Raw genomic sequence first — 24,431 nt, 5'->3', positions numbered from 1 at the left:
TGAATTGAGGTATGTAAACTCGCAGTTCTCAAGGAAAAAAGACAAAATAACTAGTTTATATCTCTCAATTATGATTTTTCTTCTCAGAATTGCGAGATATAAACTCAAAATGACCATTTTTATTCTTCCATAGACTGATGACCCACCCATCATAGTCATAAATTCTCAACCAGCATTGTGAATCTGGGGTGTAGCTATCTTTTTTGTCCATATAAACCTTAAAGTGCAGTCACATTTACCATTGCATGGTGAATTTCACACGATTAAGAGTTTCGCTTGAGGGTGAAAGATTTTCCCAAGCCGATTTCGCAGCATGCTCAAGTCACATGGATTGTCCATGCTGACCAACACAAAGCAGGTTGGTTTGAAAGTGACTTTGGTGTGAGCTGTGCTTCATACGTCACTACACTATTGACAGAAGACAACAGACAATGTTGCTAATGTGCCCCTTTAGTCAGGGTGCCAGTTGTTCAGCTGACGAAATATATTTCTAAATGCCCTTCAGAAGTCAAAAACTCCATAAAACAAAAAAGGTGACTGCTTATGATTTAAATGACTTATGATCTAGAAAGCTGAATCTGTTTAGTTTAGTTACAGTATCAACATTTTACAAAATATCAGAAGAAAGAAAGTAATACAGGTTTGGAACAACATGAGGGTGAGTAAATGACAGAATTATAATTTTAGTGTGACCTATCTCTTTAAAGAAAGTACAACTCATTGAACAGGCTGGTTTTTACAACTTAGTTTTCATTAGCATAAAATTAAATATGCTATCTAGCATGACTAATGTCTTTTAGGTGAAATTCTACAGAAAAGACAGCCAGTTTAACATCCCAAATAGTTATTTCAACCCGATTTACTCTTTCCTTCCAATTTGCTTGTCACGTTAGTAGTAGGTAAACAAGCAGTTATCAACAAACCAATAGTCCTTTCCTCAATTAGTTTTTCATTTTATTGCAAGACTGGATATGTCAAAAAGGAGTTGTATTATCATCAGCGAGCCAGGCATGTAATATTGGAGTCCATATCATTTTGGTGCACCCCACTTCTGAGAGACTCGGAAATTCAATTCACAATTCACTGGTCAATTTAAATGACTCCGTCTAGCAGGTATGTACAGTCGGGGCTGTGCTTTATTTTCGACAGGAAAATAGGCCAAGTATTCCACCTTGGGATGTGTGTCACGACGTGTTGCCTCACCTGCATGTGTGTTTATATTTAATGCTTCAGTTGTGAGTTCTGGGCAGGAGATGACGGCATTAAATGCAGGGCACAGTTCTTTATCTTAGTCAGAGGTGGCTTTGAGCCGCTGCATGTCAATGAAGCGCAGTTGTGCGCGTCTGAGTGTGTGCGTGGCTTTGTGTTTGTCATTAAGGTTAAGCCAAATGCAAATCAAAGCAATCTCCTGACAGACCTTCCTACGCAGACCGTCCCACTTCACGTAATGATCAACTCGGTCTGTTCTGTTGAAGAGTCCTTCAGTTAATACACTAATAAATACCACACACACATATTCGCCTGTGAGCAAATACAGGTGAATTTGCATGAGTTTAGGGCAATTAGAGGTGTTGTGCAGAAGAATGGGTGTGAAGATAACAGGATGATTTACTATGTCATGACTGTGGACGGCAGTGTATGTATGTTTGTAAAGGTGCGTAGTCAGCTTTTGTGTGCATCCTTATGCACACCGTTATGCGTTTCTCTAATGAATGTGTCAGAATACAAAGCTGTTAGTAATGCTGTTGTGTGTCTGTCTGTGTAAAGAGAATGGAGAATGTGCTGCTGTCTTTGGCTCAGCATGTCTATTCATCAGTCTCACACAAACACACACACACACACACACACACACCTGCACATGCTAATGCTGGATGTGCTGTTGGATGAGGTCTCGTTTCATGGGTTCATTTTCATTCAAAGCAATTCTCAGTGTATCCACAAGGGGACAGAGTGACCTCATTCAGAAACATTTCAGAGCTCATTCAGATCTTCAGATCTAGAAAACATTTCCAAGTCACATTTAAGTAATAATAATAGTAATAAAAATAAAACATATGTTTATGACAATTGAGTGTGTGTGTGTGTGTGTGTGTGTGTGTGTATATATATATATATATATATATATATATATATACACACACACTCAATTGTGTGTATGTATATATTTAATTATATATATATATATAAAACCTGAATTCTGGATATGTTGGAACGTATTTTAAATTTTAATAAAATGAAAACTAAAAGACTTTCAAATCACATGAGCCTATATTTTATTCACAATAGAACATAGATAACATAACAAATGTTTAAACTGAGAAATTTTACAATTTTGTGCACAAAATGAGCTCAAAATCTTTATATACCTTTCAGCATTCATAGTGCCTTCCAAAACATGCAAGCTGCCCATACCATATAATAATAATAATAATAATAATAATAATAATAATAATATGTTTTATTTATTTAGCGCCTTTCAGGAACCCAAGGATGCTTTACAGTAAGTTGCTATATAGTATGAATACATATAAGTATACAATCAGTATACAACATGTGAACAACCAGATGGAACAGACAAAGAAGGTTACTCTACATTACTACATACTTTCATATGCACTTATGCACCCCCCATACCATCAGAGATTGCTGGCTTTTGAACTGAATGCTGATAACACACTGGAAGGTCTCCCTCCTCTTTAGCCCGGAGGACAAGGCATCCGTGATTTCCAACAAGAATGTCAAATTTGGACTCGTCTGACCATAGAACACTTTTCCACTTTGAAACAGTCCATTTTTAATGAGTCTTGGCCCATGGGACACGACGGGGCTTCTAGACCATGTTCACATATGGCTTCCTTTTTGCATGATAGAGCTTTAGTTGGCATCTGCAGATGGCACGGCGGATTGTGTTTACCGACAGTGGTTTCTTGAAGTATTCCTGGGCCCATTTAGTAATGTCATTGACACAATCATGCCGATGATCCAATTAAGGTCTTTGGCCTTGTCCCTGATTTCTCCAGTTTCTCTAAATCTTTTGATGATGTTATGCACTGTACATGATGAGATTGGCAAAGCCTTTGCAATTTGACATTGAGGAACATTTGTTTTTAAAGTATTCCACAATCTTTTTACACACTCTTTCGCAGCTCTGCCCATCTTTACTTCTGAGAGACTCTGCCTTTCTAAGACATCCCTTTTATAGCTAATCATGTTACAGACCTGATATCAGTTAACTTAATTAGTTGCTAGATGTTCTCCCAGCTGAATCTTTTCAAAATGTCTTGCTTTTTCAGCCATTTGTTGCCCCCGTGCCAACTTTTTTGAGACCTGTAGCAGGCATCAAATTTGAAATGAGCTCATTTAGTGGATAAAAGTGTACAATTTCTCAGTTTAAACATTTGTTATGTTATCTATGTTCTATTGTGAATAAGATATTGGCTCACGTGATTTTAAAGTCTTTTAGTTTTCATTTTATTCAAATTTAAAAAACGTCCCAACATTTTTGGAATCCGGGTTGTATATATATGATAACACTTTATTTTAAGGTCACTTTCTTAAAAATTACTACATGTACCCACATGCGCCCTCTACTGTAGAGACATGAATTTGCATTTCCTTCAGCCTGAGGCTTATTCATTTCATTTCTGATGTGAAAGGTCCTTAACATTTGCCAAAAATAGAACTTTTTTTGTTGCTATAAAAACAAACAAACAAACAGCCCAGCCCAGATGAGAAAAAGTATCGCAAAAGTAACGTAACGCATTACAAATTAGTTGCTTTTTTAGGGAGTAATGCAATATTGTAATGCATCACTTTTAAAAATCAAGCGTATAGTGTCAGTTCTGGCAGACACGTCAGTCAAGTTTCGAGTCAGCTGACATTCAGCTGATCCATGCCATCCAATAGGGATATATTTCAGATTAGACCGCGTCTTTCAAATACACCTTCCAGCATTCAGATGCTGCCCGTGACCCAGTACTGCACCTCTGCTCATGTAATCCGGGTTATTGTTGTTGTTATTAATTCCTCATGTCTGTTTTTTCTCTTCAGGTGATGTTCACGTGTGTTTTTAATACTTATGTATCAGTTCTGTGAGATGTCCCTGTTCAATTATTTTGCTAAACTGTTCTGGTTCCTGGGGGGAATGTATCGCTGCGCTCCCTGCTCTGTCTAGGCATGGCTGCTTAAATGAGTGGGGAGTTTTGCCCAGAACAGTACCATACCGCCAACCTTAATATCGCTATCACTATTGCTATTGCTTATTTCCATCGTTTAAATTGTTTTATTACTAACGTTCTTTGTTATCATTAATAAATCTTTGACGATAGCGGTCTGTCAGAAATAACTTTCCCCAACGCTGGTGATAACAACGTTATGTTCTTACTATAGTAATAACTGTAAATTATGCATAAATACAGGTAACTAACCCTAAACTTAACCCTAACCATAACTCTATAGTTAGTACATGTAGTACATATATTACATGTAGTGTTTTATATTACATACTTAATATTACACACACACACCAGTAATAGAAGCTGAGAGGAGTGTGTAATTGTCATAAAATAGACAAATGTAATGCTTCAAAAATTACATTATTCATGCCGAACAAATAATAAGTCAAGTGCATATATTTGACATAAACCTCATATAATGGTTGCAGACAATATAGATGTTAATGATGGTACATTTTTCATGTTGTCATCTGTGTGCTATGGGCTACACTTCCCATGCTACTCAGTATTCATTTTGTAATCCTCTTCGGACTATCAAGGTAAAAGAGTCGAGCAGGAATTTGACCTGGTCGTTTTGTGTTTTTACCTGAGTCTGTTTGCCCTCAGCAGCTTTTATTCATGGACATGTTCACTGCGCATGCGCATCTGTGTATTGGCATGTCTATATATATTTATGCCAATATGCCATGAAAGAAGCAGAAAAAAAGAGAAAATGAATGCGTGTGTATGCGGTTGAACTTGCAAGATCGGTGGTCTCTGTGAGTGTGTGATGTGGTTGTGAGATGACTTCGAGCCCGGGGGTAGGTGAACTACAGTAAACAATATATCAGTCCCATCTCTGTGGCCCCACCGCCTGTGTGCGTGTGCGGGGTTGCCTTTGAAGAACAGGGGTTGCATCGGGCCCTGAGGGTGGATATCCCTCTCTGAAGCTGCCCTTCTTTTGCTTACTCCATCTATGTTTCTCTAATGCTCAGCTCCATCAGTACTTTTACTCTCTCTCTTTCCTCAGACCGTCCATCTTATCTCAGGACTTTTTATTTCTTTCCTTCCAATCTCATGTTTCATCGGTGCTGTTCGATTATCATATTTTTGATTTGATTTTCTCATATATATGTTGGTGTTTCTTTAACAAAGGGCACTTTTAGGTCCTAGGGGTTGCTTTTAATTAAAACTAGCAAATACTTTTTTTAATTTTGTTATATGAAGGTCACATAACAGTTTTGAATTATTTTTGCTACTTTCAAATGCTTTTTATATGCATATTTTATTGTTTATTTTTATATGCATATTTTATTTTATATGCATATTTTATTCTTTCAAATGCTTTTTATATGTATATTTTATTGTTTAACCCTTGCCCTATACCAAGACTTGCAGTCTTAATTAATATTTTTATGATGAATTTTATTTTTTTATTACATTTTATATTAGTTTAAACAAAGTGAAACAATTATAACTCATTTCAATATATAATGTGTGGAAATTGCTTACATTTTTAAACAAATTAAAACTGTATCTCAGTGGTGCTGTTATGTGGCCCATTTTAAAATATTTAATTTTATTTTATTATTTATTTATTATTATTTTTTAAATTCAGCACTCAACATTCAAACTTTTTTTTTGTTATTTTATTTTACATGCTTCAGCTCTCAGTCCTTCTTTAGTGTGTGAGGCAATTCAATATCTCCACTACTTAAAGGGTTAATTCACCCAAAAATGAAAATTATGTCATTATTACTCACCCTCATGTTGTTCCACACCCGTAAGACCTTCGTTCATCTTCGGAACACAAATTAAGATATTTTTGATGAAATCCGATGGCTCAGTGAGGCCTCTATTGACAGCAAGATAATTAACACTTTCAAATGCCCAGAAAGCTACTAAAGGTATATTTAAAACAGTTCATGTGACTACAGTGGTTCAACCTTAATGTTATGAAGCGACAAGAATACTTTTTGTGTGCCCACAAAAAAACAAAATAATGAGTTTATTTAACAATGTGATTGGCGATTTCAAAACTCGCTTTGCAAATCCTGTTTCAAATCAGTGGTTCGGAGTGCGTATCAAACTGCCAAAGTAACGCCCCCCAGTGGTGAACTATTGAAATTTCTAAATACTTAGGACGTAACGAAGCCTCGTTTACTGAAATCACGTGACTTTGGCAGTGTGATACGCGCTGCAAACCACTGATTCAAAACAAAAGATTCGTAAAGCTTTGAATCATCATGAAGCAGTGTTTTGAAATCGCCCAACACTAGATATTGTTGAATAGAGTCGTTATTTTATCTTTTTGGAGCACAAAAAGTATTCTTGTTGCTTCATAACATTAAGGTTGAACCGCTGTAGTCACATGAACTGTTTTAAATATGTCTTTAGCAGCTTTCTGGGCATTTGAAAGTGTTAATTATCCTCACTGAGCCATCGGATTTGATCAAAAATATCTTAATTTGTGTTCTGAAGATGAACGAAGGTCTTACAGGTGTAGAACGACATGAGGGTGAGTAATTAATGACATAATTTTTATTTATGGGTGAACTAACCCTTTAAACAATTAATTCTATGTTGACATGACCATCTAAAAGTATGACAATATTATTTAATTGCTTGTATTCATGATACATAATTTTATCTATTAAATTGGTGTTAGCAAGACAATTGAGTAAGTCATTTGAGTCTGTGATTTTAGATGTGGAGGAAATTACATTTGCTCATTATGAAAAAAAAAAAAAAAACCTTCAAAATGACATAGTTCTCTTGTCATGCATGTACAGTACATCCATTATAAGTAGACAAATTAAATGAACTAGTGATTTGTTTCAGAGGAGTTTCAAATCTCATTTCCCAGAAGACCAGAAGTGCCTATATTGAAGAAATGTACTGCTTCTTCTCTTGACCTCATCCCTCTCTTTCTTCCTTCTGTCTTCTCAGGATCTGAACATTGTTTGAGGAAGCAAGTGAAGACAGAGGAGGTTCAAAGGAGGAGTCATGGCTGGCTCATTGGGAAGAGAGTGATCAGAGAACACAGGAAAGAAAGGTAACACAGTTTAGGTATTCTCACAACTTTGAGGCAGATATGTACACTTTTTAATGCTCTTCCTCCCTTCTTTCTCTCTCTTTGTGCTGGTCTCTTTGTAGATGCAGCTGTGGGGGCGGTCAGTGTGGCCGTTGCAGGTTATACTCTTGGTCACCTTGGTAATGTGCTCGTGCCAGTCGGCTTCTGCAGGTACACGGAGTCTGCGGGGACACACAGGTATGCCAAAGCCCCGTTGGCTTAATTACAGGAGAATATGTATTTATGAACACAAGGCAGATCGTCTGGTTTACTCTCACACTGCAAGTCCAAAGCAGACTGATTATTGATACTCAGAAGACTATCATTCACAAGAATTACAAATATTTTGGGAATAAGTTACCACTTGTCCCTCATTTTCTTCATCTGGGTTGCACTTGAATAGGCCCAATCTGTAAATATTAAAATACTCACTGTTTCAAGTGTTGTCACAATTATGTAAACAATCACTTGCTAAACTTTTGTAAAGTTATATGTAATTTTACAAATTTGTTGCCATGCAGCAATGATTCTTCACATCATCTTATTAAGGAATTGAAAAATTGCCATCAGGAAGGCGTTAATGAAAAATATATAATTCCATTGTCAATTGGTTTATTGATGAATTTAAAGGTGCCCTAGAATTAAAAATTTAATTTACCTTGGCATAGTTGAATAACAAGAGTTCAGTACATGGAAAAGACATACAGTGAGTCTCAAACTCCATTGTTTCCTCCTTCTTATATAAATCTCATTTGTTTAAAAGACCTCCGACGAACAGGTGAATCTCAACATAACACCGACTGTTACGTAACAGTCCGGATCATTAATATGTACGCCCCCAATATTTGCATATGCCAGCCCATGATCAAGGCATTAGACAAGGGCAGAACGTCTGGATCTGTGCACAGCTGAATCATCAGACTAGGTAAGCAAGCAAGAACAATAGCGAAAAATCGCAGATGGAGCAATAATAACTGACATGATCCATGATATCATGATATTTTTAGTGATATTTGTAAATTGTCTTTCTAAATATTTCGTTAGCATGTTGCTAATGTACTGTTAAATGTGGTTAAAGTTACCATCGTTTATTACTGTATTCACGGAGACAAGAGCCGTCGTTATTTTCATTATTAAACACTTGCAGTCTGTATAATGCATAAACACAACTTCATTCTTTATAAATAGGGTGACCATATTTTGATTAACGAAAACCAGGACACTCGGCCGGCAATGAGATACTCAAATAATACTCGAAGTTTACTCAAAGATGCCTTATAATTTCAACACATTTAAAGTATGCCTCCTCTGTATGGATAGAAAATTGTTATATTACAAAATACTATCTATAACCAAAGACACAAATTCAGATAGGCTTCTCAGAGGTTACTCAACATGTTTTATTATGACAAGTTTCAAAAACAACGCATGAAATAATGATAGAAATAATGTCTCTTCTGTATTAGAAAAATAAATAAATAATAAATAAAAAATACCTCTGCTATATTAGCAATCCAAGTTTAACAAAAATAGCTCTCACAAACTTACAAAAACTAACTAACAAAAAATATCTATATCTTTAGTTTTCTTCTTCATCTTGTTTTTCTTCCTCATCCTCCTTGTTTGCCCATCTATATTTTGCTGTAGAGCTGATCTTTCCCAGCAGTTTTTTGTTGCTTAACAAACAAGCATGAAAGTTATAAAGAAATTTATATAGGCCTGTCAGCTGTTACATCGCAAGGTATAAAGGAAGAGCACAATGAGCTGAACTCATTGTAGACGATAGCTGAAGGTTGCTCTGCTGTTACACAAAGTATCTGTTATTCAGTTACAGACGACTGCACAAATTGTGCATACTAATGAAAACATTATAAACTGTTACCTAGAAGTAAACAACTGTAGTTTAGGCATAAGTCAGCTGTGACGCTGAGAATATAGTTACCTTTATGGAATAATCCACTAATGTCTTGAGATACAATGTGAACTAATATTCTCAGTTGCACGTGCAATCGCGCATGTCTGTGAAGCTCATTTATATTAATGTATGCTCCGCCTTCGGAAACCGAAAATCCCGTAACACCGGTCAATTTAATGGCCCAATGAAAAACAATGAAAACCAGGACATTTTCATCACTTTATAAAAAACAACCAGGACGGTCAGGACAGTACGTGAAAACAGGACATGTCCTGGGAAAACAGGACGTTTGGTCACCCTATTTATAAATCTCTCCAACAGTGTGTAATGTTAGCTTTAGCCACAGAGCATACTATCAAACTCATTCAGAATCAAATGTAAACATCCAAATAAATACCATACTTACGCGATTAGACATGCTGCATGACGAACACTTTGTAAAGATCCATTTTGAGGGTTATATTAGCTGTGTGAACTTTGTTTATGCTGTTTAAGGCAAGCGCGAGCTCTGGGGCGGGGAGCACGAGAATTTAAAGGGGCCGCAGCCTGAATCGGTGCATATTTAATGAAGCCCCAAAATAGGCAGTTAAAAAAATGAATAAAAAAAAAATCTATGGGGTATTTTGAGCTGAAACTTCACAGACACATTCAGGGGACACCTTAGACTTATATTACATCTTTTGAAAACACGTTCTACGGCACCTTTAATTCAAGTTATTTGTATAGTGCTACTCATATTGTTTCAAAGTAGCTTTACAGAAAATGCTTATAATGCTGATAATATTTACAGATAATTAAAAAAAATTGTTGACATTAGTGTTTTTCTCTATTATGGATTGTGTTTTTGTTGGGGAAAGTTACTTTTAAAAATAATGCGTTATAATGTTGCATGACTCCCTACAAAAAGTAAAGGGTTTTAAAGGGTTAGTTCACCCAAAAATGACAATTCTGTCATTAATTACTCACCCCCATGTCATTATACCTCTCGGATTTCATCAAAAATATCTTAATTTGTGTTCTGAAGATGAACGAAGGGTGTGCCCTTAAGACCTTCGCTCATCTTCAGAACACAAATTAAGATTTTTTTGATGAAATCCGAGAGGTATATGACTCATCCATAGACAGCAATTTAACAACCACTGTCAGGGTCCAGAAAGGTACTAAAGACATCATTAAAATAGTCCACGTGACTGCAGTGGTCCAAACTTAATGTTATGAAGTGATGAGAATACTTTTTGTGCTCAAAAACAAAACAAAAATAACAACATATGTCAGTTTCCTACGCAGTTGACACAGAGAAGGCTTCCGAGTTTACGTCCGAACGGCAGCTCATTATTGGCCGGCATACATCGTGCTGCTCATGTGAACAGCATCACCCAATACTGAGCTGCCGTTCGGACGTAAACATGGGAGCGCTGCACTGTGCTTACTGTGTCTACTGCGTAGGAAACTGCCAGGGAAGAGAAGAGATTATTTAACAAATTTAAATTTTTGTTATGTTTTTGCACACAAAAAGTATTCTTGTCACTTCATAACATAAAGGTTGAACCACTGCAGTCACGTGGACTATTTTAACGATGTCTTTAGTACCTTTCTGGACCTTGAAAGTGTTGATTATATTGCTGTCTATAGACGAGTCATATACCTTTTGGATTTCATCAAAAAATATCTTAATTTGTGTTCTGAAGATGAACAAAGGTCTTACGGGTTTGGAACGGCATGAGAGTAATTAATGACAGAATTTTCATTTTTGGGTGAACTAACCCTTTAATAACAAAATACAAGTTATATTTTCACCAAATTTAAAAGGCCCTTTCACACCTAAAGTGAAATGAATAAGCCTCAGGCTGAAGGAAATGCAAATTCATGTCTGCGCAGCCCAAATAAACCTTTTAGCTGTGCTATTCTGGATTTCAGAATAATAGGACACAGGAAAAGAAAGTTTAACTCTCTTTCTTCAACAATAAATCTAAATAAATACAAATGTGATGTTTAATTAAAGATCATCGAAAGTTAGCAGCAAAGACACTGGTTAATAAAGTTAGATTAAATACATAAAGCATATTTGTATTATTTAACATAGTTAATTATTGCAGGTGTGCCTAATAGTTTGCATTTCACTATTTTTTATTCATTTTGTGCAGGTGAGATGAACATGTTCACATTTAGTCTAGAACTACAATAACCATCATGTTCACACAGCATACACAACACCTCTGCATTTATTTCCAATTTCTCTCAACATGAGAATGGGAGAGCTGTCAGTCAATAAATGGAAAAACAAAGTAACTTGCATTACCTATTTGAAAAAAGTAACTCAGATATTTAGTTGTAAATTTAAAAGTAACACATTACTACTTACTTGAAAAATGTAATCTGATTACGTAACTCACCTTACTTGTAATGCGTTACCTCCAACACTGGTTTTGAATAAGCTGTATGTGTATGTTGTGGGGGTCAAAAACAAATTTCCATGAGATTATTTTCCCCCCATTGCCAAGGGAACCTTATGAAGTGACGTAATTACGCGACATGAACATCATCTGCAAACCCTGCGGTGAAACCATGATGAAGCACGCAAATTATTTTATATACTCCGTGCAACTGCGTGTTGGACCACAGACGGAGGTCGATGCTGGAAAACCAGTTTGAGCCACGTGTTAATTAAGGTCTGAAATAAAACAGAATGAGAACTTAAATATTCTGTGATTTAGTATGCTTGCTTATCATAGGAAGTAATAAGAAATGACTCTTTACATTAAGGTAGTAGCCTAGTGAGAACAGGGTGTTGGGGGAATCACCTTTTTTTTCTCTTTTTCATCAAACCGCAGTTTTTGCAAGTTCCCCCAATTTCATCGCATAAAATTGCAAAAATATCCCGCATATTCCATCGCATTTTTTAAGAAAACATGCTGCAAAATCAAGGATTTTTGCCCGCAACAATCACAAAAAAAGTCTGCATTTTTCTGGAGGGACTGAATAAAGAGTCAAATAACATCTTAATATGGCTATAAAAATGACAAGAACAAATTTACAGCTCAAATAATACATATGTTTTAAGAGAAAATATATATTTTTTCACATTTCTGCTTTTAAATCTTAAAATTGGGCAAATTTTTAAATCTAAAAATGGGCTCCAGTCACTTCCATTGTAAAGTGCTTCATCACCTTTTCTGTTCATTTTGTTGAAATGATTTTTTGTGGTAATCAACATTATGCCACTATAATGTTGGTGATTAAGCTTAACCTGTATGGAAATATTTAAACGGGTCAATGACGTGACGGGTAATTTTTTTGTCCAAAGGCCTTAATAATAATAAAAAACGTCTCGGTTACAAAGGTAACCCTCGTTCCCTGAAGGAGGGAACGGAGACGTACGTCGGATGACCGACGAATAGGAATCTCGCTAGAGAGGCCAATCTACTTCGAGTGTAACTAAACGAGCCAATGCACATTGGCATGCAATCATATGCATCAGCTGCTCGCCTCGCAGCGCGGGTATATAATGAGCAGCAGGTGCGTTGCATCTTCAGGTTTTCGCTGAGGAGCCGAACCCAGCAGGTGGCAGCATCAGCAGGACAGCGCCTGTGGCGACGGGACGTACGTCTCCGTTCCCTCCTTCAGGGAACGAGGGTTACCTTTGTAACCGAGACGTTCCCATTCAGTCGGTCACTTCGACGTACGTCGGATGACCGACGAATAGGAATCCCTACCAAAGCGCCACAGGAGGTGCCCTCTTCCAGTGCTCTGTTGTGAGCCACCTGAACCCCCTTGCCTAAGGACGGTGGGACCGGGCTCACACAGAGAGGGTCGATCACTGTTGTTCCCAAAACCCACTCAGTGAGACTATAGATACCACTGGGAGCGTAACCTTACGTCAGATAAGGAACGCTGCGGAAGCCATATCCTTCCCCGAAGGAGTTATATGGATAAGTACATATGGACTAACCTTGTAGGTTGTACAACATATGGAAGAACTGGGGTGACTCCAACTTGGTGGGTTCTCCCAGAGGGAAAGACACGGGCTTCGATTAGGAGCAACCGTGGAAAGCCGCATATGGGATCCCCGTAGGGTCACACATATGGAACCCAGCCTAAATCCGGTTCTCAAGGATTCAACGGAGTAAGGCCTGGCGACCGAACTCCAGGCACGATTCGTCGACCGAAAATGACTGCAGGTCCCCTACCCTCTTGATGGAGGCCAATGCAACCAGCAGCAAAGTCTTCATAGACAGAATCTTTAAGTCTGCTGATTGCAAAGGCTCAAAGGGAGCAATCTGGAGTGCTCTTAGCACCAGAGCGAGGTCCCAAGAGGGTATGGAGGGAGGTCGAGGAGGATTTAACCGTCTCGCCCCCCTAAGGAACCTGATGACCAGGTCGTGCTGACCAACAGATTTGCCATCTATGTGGTCGTGGTAAGCGGAGATAGCAGCAGTCTGGACTTTGAGGGTGGAGGGGGACAGCCTACGCTCCAACCCTTGCTGCAAGAAGGAAAGCACGACTCCGATCGAGCATCTTCGGGGGTCTTCTCGGCGAGAAGAGCACCACTCGACGAACAGGTTCCACTTCGAGGCGTAAGCACGTCTTGTAGACGGTGCACGTGCCGAAGTGATGGTGTTAAGTACCTCAGGGGGTAAGTCACCTAGAACCTCCGCGTCCCGTCCAGGGGCCAGACATGGAGTTTCCAGAGGTCTGGACGCGGGTGCCAGAGAGTGCCCCGTCTCTGAGAAAGAAGGTCCTTCCTCAGAGGGATGGGCCAGGGAGGGGCTGTCGCGAGGAGAGAGAGTTCTGGGAACCAGGTCCGGTTGGGCCAGTAGGGCGCAACTAGCAAGACCTGCTCCTCGTCCTCCCTGACTTTGCACAGTGTCTGTGCAAGTAGGCTCACTGGGGGAAACGCATATTTGCGCAGGCCCCGGGGCCAGCTGTGTGCCAGTGCGTCTGTCCCGAGTGTTCCCTCGGTCAGAGAGTAAAACAACTGGCAGTGGGAGGTCTCTAGAGAGGCATACAGGTCTACCTGAGCCTCTCCGAACTCTTTCCAGATCAGCTGAACCACCTGGGGGTGGAGTCGCCACTCTCCTGGCAGCGCAGCTCGTGACAGCTCGTCGGCCACACGGTTGAGCACACCGGGAACATGAATGGCGCGAAGCGACCTCAGATGCTTCTGACTCCAGAGGAGGAGATGGCGGGCGAGTTGCGACATGCGACGGGAGCGTAGACCACCTTGACGGTTGATGTACGCAACGGTCGCAGTGTTGTCCGTACGGACCAGTACATGCTTGCCCCGTAACGGCCCTTTGAGGCGGCTCAGAGCAAGGCGTACTGCCAGCAACTCGAGGCAATTGATGTGCCAATGCAGATGGGGTCCCGTCCAAACCCCTGACACTGCATGCCCGTTGTACGTGGCACCCCAGCCGGTGGCCGAAGCATCTGTGAATACCACAGCATGCCGGGACACTTGTTCTAGGGGCACTCCTGCCCGAAGAAACAAAGGGTCCGACCACGGGCTGAAGGCTTGGCGGCACTCCTGAGTGATTGGCACCCGGAACGTGCCGTGTAGCCACGCCCATCTCGGGACTCGGCCGTGAAGCCAGTGCTGAAGCGGTCTCATATGAAGCAGACCGAGCGGTGTTACAGCCGCTGCGGCCGCCATATGCCCCAGGAGCCTCTGAAAAAATTTCAGTGGGACCGCTGTCCTGCCGTTGAAAGTATTCAGGCAGTTCAACACCGACCGAGCACGTTCCTCTGTGAGGCGTGCTATCTGTTCGACCGAATCCAACTCCATACCGAGAAAAGAGATCCTCTGCACTGGGGCGAGTTTGCTCTTTTCCCAGTTGACCTGAAGCCCCAACTGGCTGAGGTGACTGAGCACCAAGTCCCTGTGTTCGCACAACTGATCCCGAGACTGTGCCAGGATAAGCCAGTCGTCTAGATAGTTGAGGATGCGAACACCCTGTTCTCTCATGGGAACAAGGGCTCCCTCCACGACTTTCGTGAAGACGCGGGGAGACAGGGCGAGCCCGAAGGGTAGGACCCTGTACTGGTATGCTCGACCTTCGAACGCGAACCTCAGGAATGGCCTGTGTCGCGGAAGAATCGAAACATGGAAGTACGCGTCCTTCAGGTCGATCGCTGCAAACCAATCTCGGGGACGGATGCATTCGAAAATGCGTTTCTGCGTGAGCATTTTGAACGGTAGCTTGTGGAGGCTCCGATTCAAAAGACGCAGGTCCAAGATCGGTCGTAACCCGCCGCTTTTCTTGGGTACAATGAAGTAGGGACTGTAGAACCCTGACCTCATATCGGCTGGAGGGACCGGCTCGATCGCGTCCTTCGCCAGTAGGACTGCGATCTCCGCACGCAGGACAGGGGCATCGGCAGCTTTCACTGTAGTGAAGAGGATGCCCCTGAACTTGGGGGGCGCCGGGCGAACTGAATCGCATAGCCGAGCCTGATGGTCCGAAGGAGCCAGCGAGACGGACTGGGGAGCGCTAGCCAGGCTCCCAGAGACCGAGCAAGCGGCACCAAGGGGACCACCGGCGTACCCGCCGCGGGGCAGCGAGGTGGAACGCAGGGACGCGGCCCGGGGGGCTCTCTGTATGAGGCGGCCCGAAGCGGGGTCACAGTGTGCTGTGCAACACTTACCTGCTTCCACAGGTGGACAGAGGGAGCAGTCGAGGTTTTGTCTGCCTGCTGCTCGCTGCTGTCCGCTGGCGACAGAAGAGGTGGATGAGAGTGGTGAGGTTCTTGCCCTCCCACTGCCCTCCGAGCCCTCTTCGGACCCGGAGATAGAGGAAACTGCTCTTTTATTGAAAATTTGGGTACCGCTGGTCGTTGGGCCAGCGGCGGAACAAAAAGGGGAAACAAAAGATTCTCCACCCGGCCCTCCTCCGGGGGAAGGAGCGGTGCGGTCACCACCTCCTGAAGAGCAGTCCCATCCATCTCCGGGTCGCCCGTCCTAGGGCCGCTTGGACTTGGCCTTGCCACCCTTCTTTTTAGGGGGTGGCGGGACGGGCTGGGCACCCCGCCCGCGACCGGCTCCACGACGCCGCTTGGATGGAGGCTGCTGCTGCGGCGTGGGAGCGGGGGCGGCCGCAGGGGGGCGCCCTCGGCGACGGGCAGACTGAGGTGCCGCCGGCGGTGGGGGTGCAGCAGCTGACCGCCTCGGCAGGATGTGACTAATGGCCTCAGACTGCTTTTGTACAGCCGAGAACTGTTGGGCAAAGTTCTCGACCGCGTCGCCGAAGAGGCCGGTCTGGGACACGGGGGAATTAAGAAACCTGACCTTGTCGGTTTCCCTCATGTCCGCGAGACACAGCCAGAGATGGCGTTCCTGGACCACCATGGTGGACATCGCACGACCCACTGACCGCGCCGTAACCTTCGTCGCACGAAGCGCGAGGTCCGTCGCGGTACGAAGTTCTTGTAGAACTTGCGGATCATGACCACCCTCGTGTAGGTCCTTCAGTGCCTTGGCCTGATGGACCTGCAACAACGCCATAGCGTGTAAGGCAGAAGCGGCTTCCCCACAGGCCTGATAAGCCTTGCCGGTAAGATCCGACGAGTGCTTACAGGCCCGGGAAGGGAGAGACGGCTCCCCCCGCCAGGTGGAGTTAGGGCACAGTTGCATAGCAACGGCCCGTTCCACAGGGGGTATGCGCGCATAACCCTTCGCCGCTCCGCCATCAAGGGTGGTGAGGGAGGAGGACCCACCGACACGGTTTCGGGCAGTAAAAGGTGCCGTCCATGTGCCAGTGAGTTCTTCATGCACCTCCGGGAAGAAAGGCACTGGGGTGGGGGACTGAGAACCAGCCCTTGCCACCCCGAGAAACCAATCGTCCAACCGCGAGGGCTCGGGACACGGTGGAGGATTCCACACGAGCCCGACCCTGTTGGCGGCCCGGGAAAGCATAGCCATCATTTCCGGGTCTGAATCGGGCACAGATGTCACTCCCGAAGGAGGCAGCTGCGCCGAATCGTCATCCCCGAAAGTATCAGGCTCACCCTCCGATGCAGCGATCGACATCTGGTCGTCATGGGGAGCTCCGAAGGATACGGATGGTACACACCTCTGGGGTGGTCCACCGCGTTCCCCCGGCAGCTCTACTGGCTGCGGAGTGCACGAGGGATGAGGGTTCCTAGGGGGTTGGTTCCCCGAAGGAAGCGCGCTCACCATGATCCTCAAGTCACCAGTCCCAGCGCCCGAAGCAACCCTCTGAGGAGGATTGGAACGAGGCGCCGGGACCGGGACTCCACCCCTTTGCAGGAAGTGGAGTCTCGACCGCAACTCCGCGACGGTCATCATCCCACAATGGGTGCATGACTCGTCCACAAACGCCGCCTCAGCGTGCCTTAAGCCCAAGCACGTGATACAGCGCTGGTGACCATCCCGAGGCGCCAGGTAACGACCGCATCCAGAAACACACAAGTAGAACGACATCTTTAAAAAGACGCGAACTACTCGTGTAAGCTCTTTCAGGAACTGCTCTTTCAAGTGCCGAAGCACGCAGGGGAAAGCCGCTGCAGCACAGACAGGGAAATGTGCAGCCTGTCGTGTGCACTCTCTTTGGAGATGCCGCTCTTACCAGCCGTGAAAACAGCTTTTCAGCGCTCTTTAAAGCGCACCGTACCAGCCGTAAGAACGGCTTTCACAGCTGACACACAGCTTTCTTTGCTCAGTGGGCAAAAAAAGAAAATAAACAAAAGGAGAGAATCGGCCCCGCTGCTGTGCTGTTCCACCTGCACCAGACGAGAGAGCAGTAGAGAGAGCTGGCTCGTTCCTTTCACACTCGCTCGTAGATACTACCATGTGTAGTTCGGCTCCGAAGCGAAAAGCTGAAGATGCAACGCACCTGCTGCTCATTATATACCCGCGCTGCGAGGCGAGCAGCTGATGCATATGATTGCATGCCAATGTGCATTGGCTCGTTTAGTTACACTCGAAGTAGATTGGCCTCTCTAGCGAGATTCCTATTCGTCGGTCATCCGACGTACGTCGAAGTGACCGACTGAATGGGAACAAAGATATGACATCCAAAGTATATATATATATAAGGTAGTAGCCTAGTGAGAATATATATATATATATATATATATATATATATATATATATATATATATATATATATATATTTATATATAAGGTTGTACAACTAGATCTCTTTTATCGAATCCAAAAGGTTTTGATTATATTTTGCTACATATAAAGGTATTTTAAAGATTTTGAAGTGTCAAAAGATCATTTGGTTTAACTGTCCAAAGGCCAATACAGCCATTTCATTTGTGATTAAAATTTCTTAAAATGTAATAAGTGTATATATTTTTTATTCTGGCTTGATTTTTTCATCATATAGCAACATAGTGCAAAATAGTATGAAAATTATGTGTAGAAGTCATTTCTTTCTTATGAGAAAGAATGTCCGGAAAAATGAATTTCATTGATGTCATTCGGAGTAACCAATATAAAGGGACCATTTTGGATGAAGTCATGCGGTCAGTATCATGTGACAGGATGTGACATCATTCAGACACCTGCAAAGGACCACATGGTCATGAAGCAAATTAACTAACTCTCTTTTAACTATTTGAAAAATTAATGTTTTCACTTGCTCATACGCATGTCCCGAAACATCAGGTCATTCGGTACAACCGCTATAAAACATGGAAAAAATTTTAAAAACTTGTACTAAATATAAGATATTTGATTGTCATTTTGCTAGCTAGATATCAGCCTGTTAGCATTGTTTGAAAATATCGTAATTCGGTACAACCAAAAGTGTCATTCGGTAAAACCGAAATTTTGGTTAAACCGAATGACTTTTTTGGTGACAAATTTTGTCCACTTTGTAAAAAATGACAAAAGAAGTGTTAATTGATTATAAAAACCACATAATCTCATTAACACTTAATAAAACTTCAGAATTAATTATATCTCCATTAGGTTTTTTACACTTTTAAAAACCTTATTCGTCAATAACCCAAATATTTTGGCTAATTTGGTGATGCTTTCAGCTACAGTACCAATAAGAGTGCAATAATTTTTTAATCACATTTCACCATCTTTAAATCCATTCCACAAATTGTTCTCCAAAATTATTGTGTAGCAAATAATAATAAAAAATCCTCAGATTCCATCCACCCAGTGAGTGTGAACCGCAGAGGATGTCAGCGAACCTTTCAACATCAGTTTGTTTTTTCAGCTCATAAAGGACATTTAACAAGGCTTGACCTCTAATATAAACACATAATTACAGTTATTGTCAGTGCTGTCCTGTTCAGGAGATTAAAAGCAGGTCGTTTGCATCCATATCATATTTATATGATAGTGCTCCTGCCCTGCAGTAACATTAAAACGGACAGAAGCAAAGTCATTCTCTTCATTAGAGTTCATGCCTCTGCAGTAAGGAGTTTTTAGTGAAGGGACAATTTAGTAATGACTATATTAATATGTATGATCTTAAATGGTCAGGTAATAAACTCTTTACACCTCTGCGCGCCTCTGTACACACATACACACACACACACACACACACACACAAAGACGTACGCTCTTCGTAAAAAAGAGCGAGGGTAACTAAAATAATGTCCACTTCCCCACGCTAATTGACACCCACGAGCTAACTAATTCTGATTTGCATAATTCATGAAAGCTTCCCTCATGGCGACGAAGTGACCAGCAGTACATAAATATTTTAGCATGCCAAAAGGTCAGACTCCGGCTCTTTCGCTGAATCATTCATATTATGCAAAATCCTTCCCCAATGTCAGTGTTGCTCCAGATAATTATCACACTTTCTTTAATTACGACTTCTCTTTGTTTAGTTGTTGCTAATGCAAGGTGACCTTTTCGCTGAGACAGAAATGCCACCAGCATCTCGAGCCGGTCTGACTGATGATGTTACTTTTCATTTTGACGGGGAGAAGAGGTTACTTTTCTAACGGAGGTGTTTTAATCAGCTCTGTGCTAATTACAGCGGCAGTATGTTGTGAAGGTCATGAAGGATTTCAGATTTCATATACCACCAAAGTGGATGTCATCGATGGTTTTAGGCCTATCCTTAATTTCAAGGGAGACTCTTGTTAATTGGGGAAAAAAATTGTTTGTTGTGAAATTGTATATTCAGGAGAACAAAAGAATAGAGATAAATGTTGGCAAAAATTTTATTGCCAACACTTTTGTGATTCTTTGCTCCTTTTGCTATGCAGTGTTTATGTCAGGGAAAGTTTCAGAGTGACTTTTTGCACTGGTTGGCCACACGGTGCAACTATTTGTACCTCAATAATACTAAAAGAAAGAAAAAAAATTAGTAACAATAATAAAAAAATTTATTTGTACTGGTGTTTTTGCACAGGCGACCATACTCTAATCTCTTTTATTAAAAAAAGCACTAAAAACACTATATATTGTATTTTTATATATTGTATAACATTATAGATAAGATTTTAATGCATTATAAAATGTGTTTTATATCATACAAATGAATTAATGCTTTTATTCAGCAAGGATGCATTAAACTGATAAAAAGTGACAGTAAAAATGTTACAAAAAATTTCTATATCAAATAAATTCTGCTCTTTTGAATCTTCTATTTATCCTGGATCATGAAAAAAAGTATCATGGTTTCGACAAAAATACTAAGCAACTGTGATAATAATAATAATAAAAAAAAAAAAAAAAAATATATATATATATATATATATATATATATATATATATATGGCACCAAATCAGCATCATGTGACACTGAAGAGTGAAGACTGATGAAATGGCTGCTGAAAGATATGAAGATTAAAAAGTTTTATATATTCTTATGTATATGGCTTTATAAAAAATGTATATTTATACAAACATATTATGCTATATGTACATTATTATATTACATATACTACACTTTTGTCTCATTTCAGTTTTACCTTGAGAAAAGCAAGTTCTTTATTGCAGTGCCACTTCTGGCCACATGGTGGCTCTGAAGCTCTATAAATGCCTGTACAGGAATAACCTCTCATGTGTCTGAATGAGAAGCAGTAATGGGTCATTTGTAAAGTTCTCCTGTGGAAACATGGACACTAATGGGAATGGATGGTCTGAATCTCACCCAAACGAGGCATGGGCCGTTGACTGATGGTTGACACTGAAACCAGACACTATAACTAACAACCACTTTTTCTTGTCATGCTTGTCCATGCTTGCAGGTAAATAGAGACAATAGCGTGCAAGCGGCTGCCTTTGTTCCTGTCTGCTGTAATAGGCCCTTATATAGCCAACACCGAAGGCCAACAAAGTCCCAATGCGCACTGCATTTAATGAGTAAACACACATTCGCCAACATGCATGCCTACACGAGCCATTCGTGGCCATTTTTCGACACATTTCTTCAGCCTCCATATAGTAGTGTGTCAAAGTGAGTCGCCTGGAGCCAAAGGCCACCCACTCTGAGATCTCATTTGTGTTATGTGAGCTGTGCTTTGGTCTGTGCCAGTCTTGGCCGTTCTTATACTCATGACATGAAGATTAAACACACAAGTTCAAACGTCCATGCAACATTGTTCAAGCTTGTGATGACATTTGACACATCCAATTAAAAACAACAGCTAACCTGGAGCTATTACCTGGCCTGAGTAATGAAGGTGTGTGGAACATGTCAGCTGGGCTCAGGTAGTACATTACGGGTGTTCTTGTTAGAAAGCTTGTTAGTTTCATTTTGTCACGCTGCACATTTTCTTCTGTCATGGACAAAGTCTTTCGTCCGTTACTGCATGTTCTTTCTTCAACACCGAACCAATCATCACCTGAGGTGTTATTTTATAAAATTCACATACAGAATATCTTATTTTAAATTAGGAAAAAACCTATGGATGGATCGATTGAAAACAAGATGCAATACAGCTACTAGAAAGAAAACATTTTTGCATAGTGCTAACTGAACATGAATGCTGTTATGATTTTGAAACACTGCTCTTACTCATCAAATGATCAATTTTAGTATTATTATAATATTGCATGATCTATTTTAGCTTGTCTGCATGCTATAGATTTTTATTTTTTTTTAAAGGAATTGATCATTTTATTCTGCATGGATGCATTAAATTGATCAAAAGTGACAGTAAAGACATTTATGATGTTACAAAAGACTATAAAAACTTTATATTCATTAAAGAATTCTTGGAAAAAGTTATCACAATTTCCACAAAAATATTAAGCAGTACAACTGTTTAATATTAATTAACATTATATATATATATTTTAAGGCATTACTTTATTGTGGCAGACAAAAAGCATTGAATAGACATTTTTATGGCTTCCAAAAAGTTTTAAAAAAGCGAGCAACAAAAAGTCCATACTCATGCTGTTGCTTTCTGTAAAAAAATCTGTAAAAGATTTTACTTATGGGTCAGAGGGAAGGATTAATTGCTTTATTTTTAGAACATATTTTTTCATATAATTAATCTCACTAAATTAACACGTTACATTGACAGCCCTACCCTTGGTGCGCTCAGTGTCATCGCAATCAACCGAGTTCCCTCAGAGTCACAAAATGTCTGCCCTTTTGGTACTGACATGCCAGTCAGCTATTGACAGGAGAAAGACATGCTTCTTGATAAATCGCACAAAGGCACACTCGCCTCGCGCTGTCAGAATATATCAATCGCCTGGCTGCCCCATCAGCTCAAGGTAATGGCGTTTAGCTCGACACCCAGATGCGTCCGCCACAGGGATAGAGACAGTTAGCCATGCTTGAAATCTTATTTGATTTCAGGCTGATCTGAGATTTATTACTCTGAGACCATCATAACAGCGCTTTAAAATCCAGAACAAGATGGCTATGGTGGAATGCTGAGCGGTTAATTCCAGTGTTGCGGTCCTGGAGGAGAAGCCACGAAAAAATCTCACGATTATCCCCGGAGTCTGCTCACTGTGCTTAATGGTGCGGCGGAGAATCTTACAAATGACTTCTGCTGCCAAGTGTGTAAAAAGAGCCACATACAGAAAAAGGCTTATTCAGATGCATTTAAGCTGTTCATACAGCACAAATTTTTTATGCCTGTTTGGTCGTTATTAGCTTATAATGGCAAGTTTACAAGCAATCTTTTCCACTCTCTGAGATCTCATTTTTGTGGCTTGTTGGTTGGTGTAGTCCCCAGGGCCGAAGATGTGTCAGATGAAGTTGCCTGAGTGTTCAAGATGTGGCGCCTGCCTGTGTGTGAGAAAGGTGTAAGATATGAGTGATAGTGTGAGACCTTCATCCTCTTGTTGGCTGCATGGTTTCTCTGCACAGTATGTTGTTAAATCCAGGGAATTGCTCATCAGTTTAACTTTACATGACTGTTAATGGCAGATAATGGGTTGTTATGCACGCTAATGTACCATAGGAAGCAAGCGAACAAGCTACTTAATAAGGAATAGTGCTCATAGTGCTCTTAGTGCTCATGTCTTTCCTGTGACCCTATTATGCCAGTAGGAGGCAGTATGGCCTTTGTTTTTTGGGGTTTGGTGGTGATGGAGTGTCTTCCCATGAGTGCTGAGCCTCCAACCTCTTGCTTTTATGCACACTAACAAGGCACACACAACCCACATACACACATGCATGTGCAGACTGGAAGTTGACATCTATATATATATATATATATATATATATATATAGAAGCACAAATGTTTTATATTCCTTATTCAAATGTTCACAGAATACACTTGAAATCACATTTAACCATTCTGCACTCTTAAATATAAGTGACTTATTTGATATAGGTACTTTTTATTATCTGGTTAATTATTTGGTCAACACTTAACCATCAGCACTTGATCATACGTTCTCTCAACATTTATACCATAACAAATGTGTTTTATAAACACTCAGTTACAGCGGCCAGAGAACAACGGATGCAATAATGTCAAGAGCCCAATTAAAGCCAACACTGACCTCAAAGATGGTAACTTCAAATGAATCTCAATAAATCATCATCTAAACCTCTGTTAATTCTCATTAATGAGTTTGTTTGCCCATATAATCTTTAGGGTATTAGGTTAGCTAATTTGGCTTGCTGTCCACTGAGGAGAGGCTCAATGAAGCAGCTTCAACTCAAGCTCTGATACACCACCCCAGTGAATAAATATAGGATATGATTACATAGGGCAAGGTACCTGAGATGAAGGTGGTGTTTGGGGAGGTGGAGGGATGCTGGAACAGCTGAGACTGAAGAGAGGTAAGCAGCTGGCTGTTGATTGGAAGATTAG

General features: G+C 41.1%; 1 protein-coding gene across 2 annotated transcripts in view; it reads left to right on the top strand.

Moving 5' to 3' along the window:
• Positions 1 to 24,431, top strand: part of tafa4b (TAFA chemokine like family member 4b) — a 68,275-nt gene that overhangs the window by 15,986 nt on the left and 27,858 nt on the right. For both annotated transcript variants that reach the window (XM_048173198.1, XM_048173199.1), the window contains exons 2-3: positions 7,164 to 7,269; positions 7,371 to 7,485. In XM_048173198.1, the coding sequence (XP_048029155.1) occupies positions 7,371 to 7,485 (115 nt within the window). In that variant the 5' untranslated portion in view covers positions 7,164 to 7,269. The remainder of the gene's footprint in view (positions 1 to 7,163; positions 7,270 to 7,370; positions 7,486 to 24,431) is intronic.

Source organism: Megalobrama amblycephala, linkage group LG21 (assembly GCF_018812025.1).
Source record: "Megalobrama amblycephala isolate DHTTF-2021 linkage group LG21, ASM1881202v1, whole genome shotgun sequence".
NCBI lineage: Eukaryota > Metazoa > Chordata > Actinopteri > Cypriniformes > Xenocyprididae > Megalobrama > Megalobrama amblycephala.
Note: the sequence above shows the minus strand (reverse complement) of the source record. Positions and strands in the feature narration are given on the sequence as shown.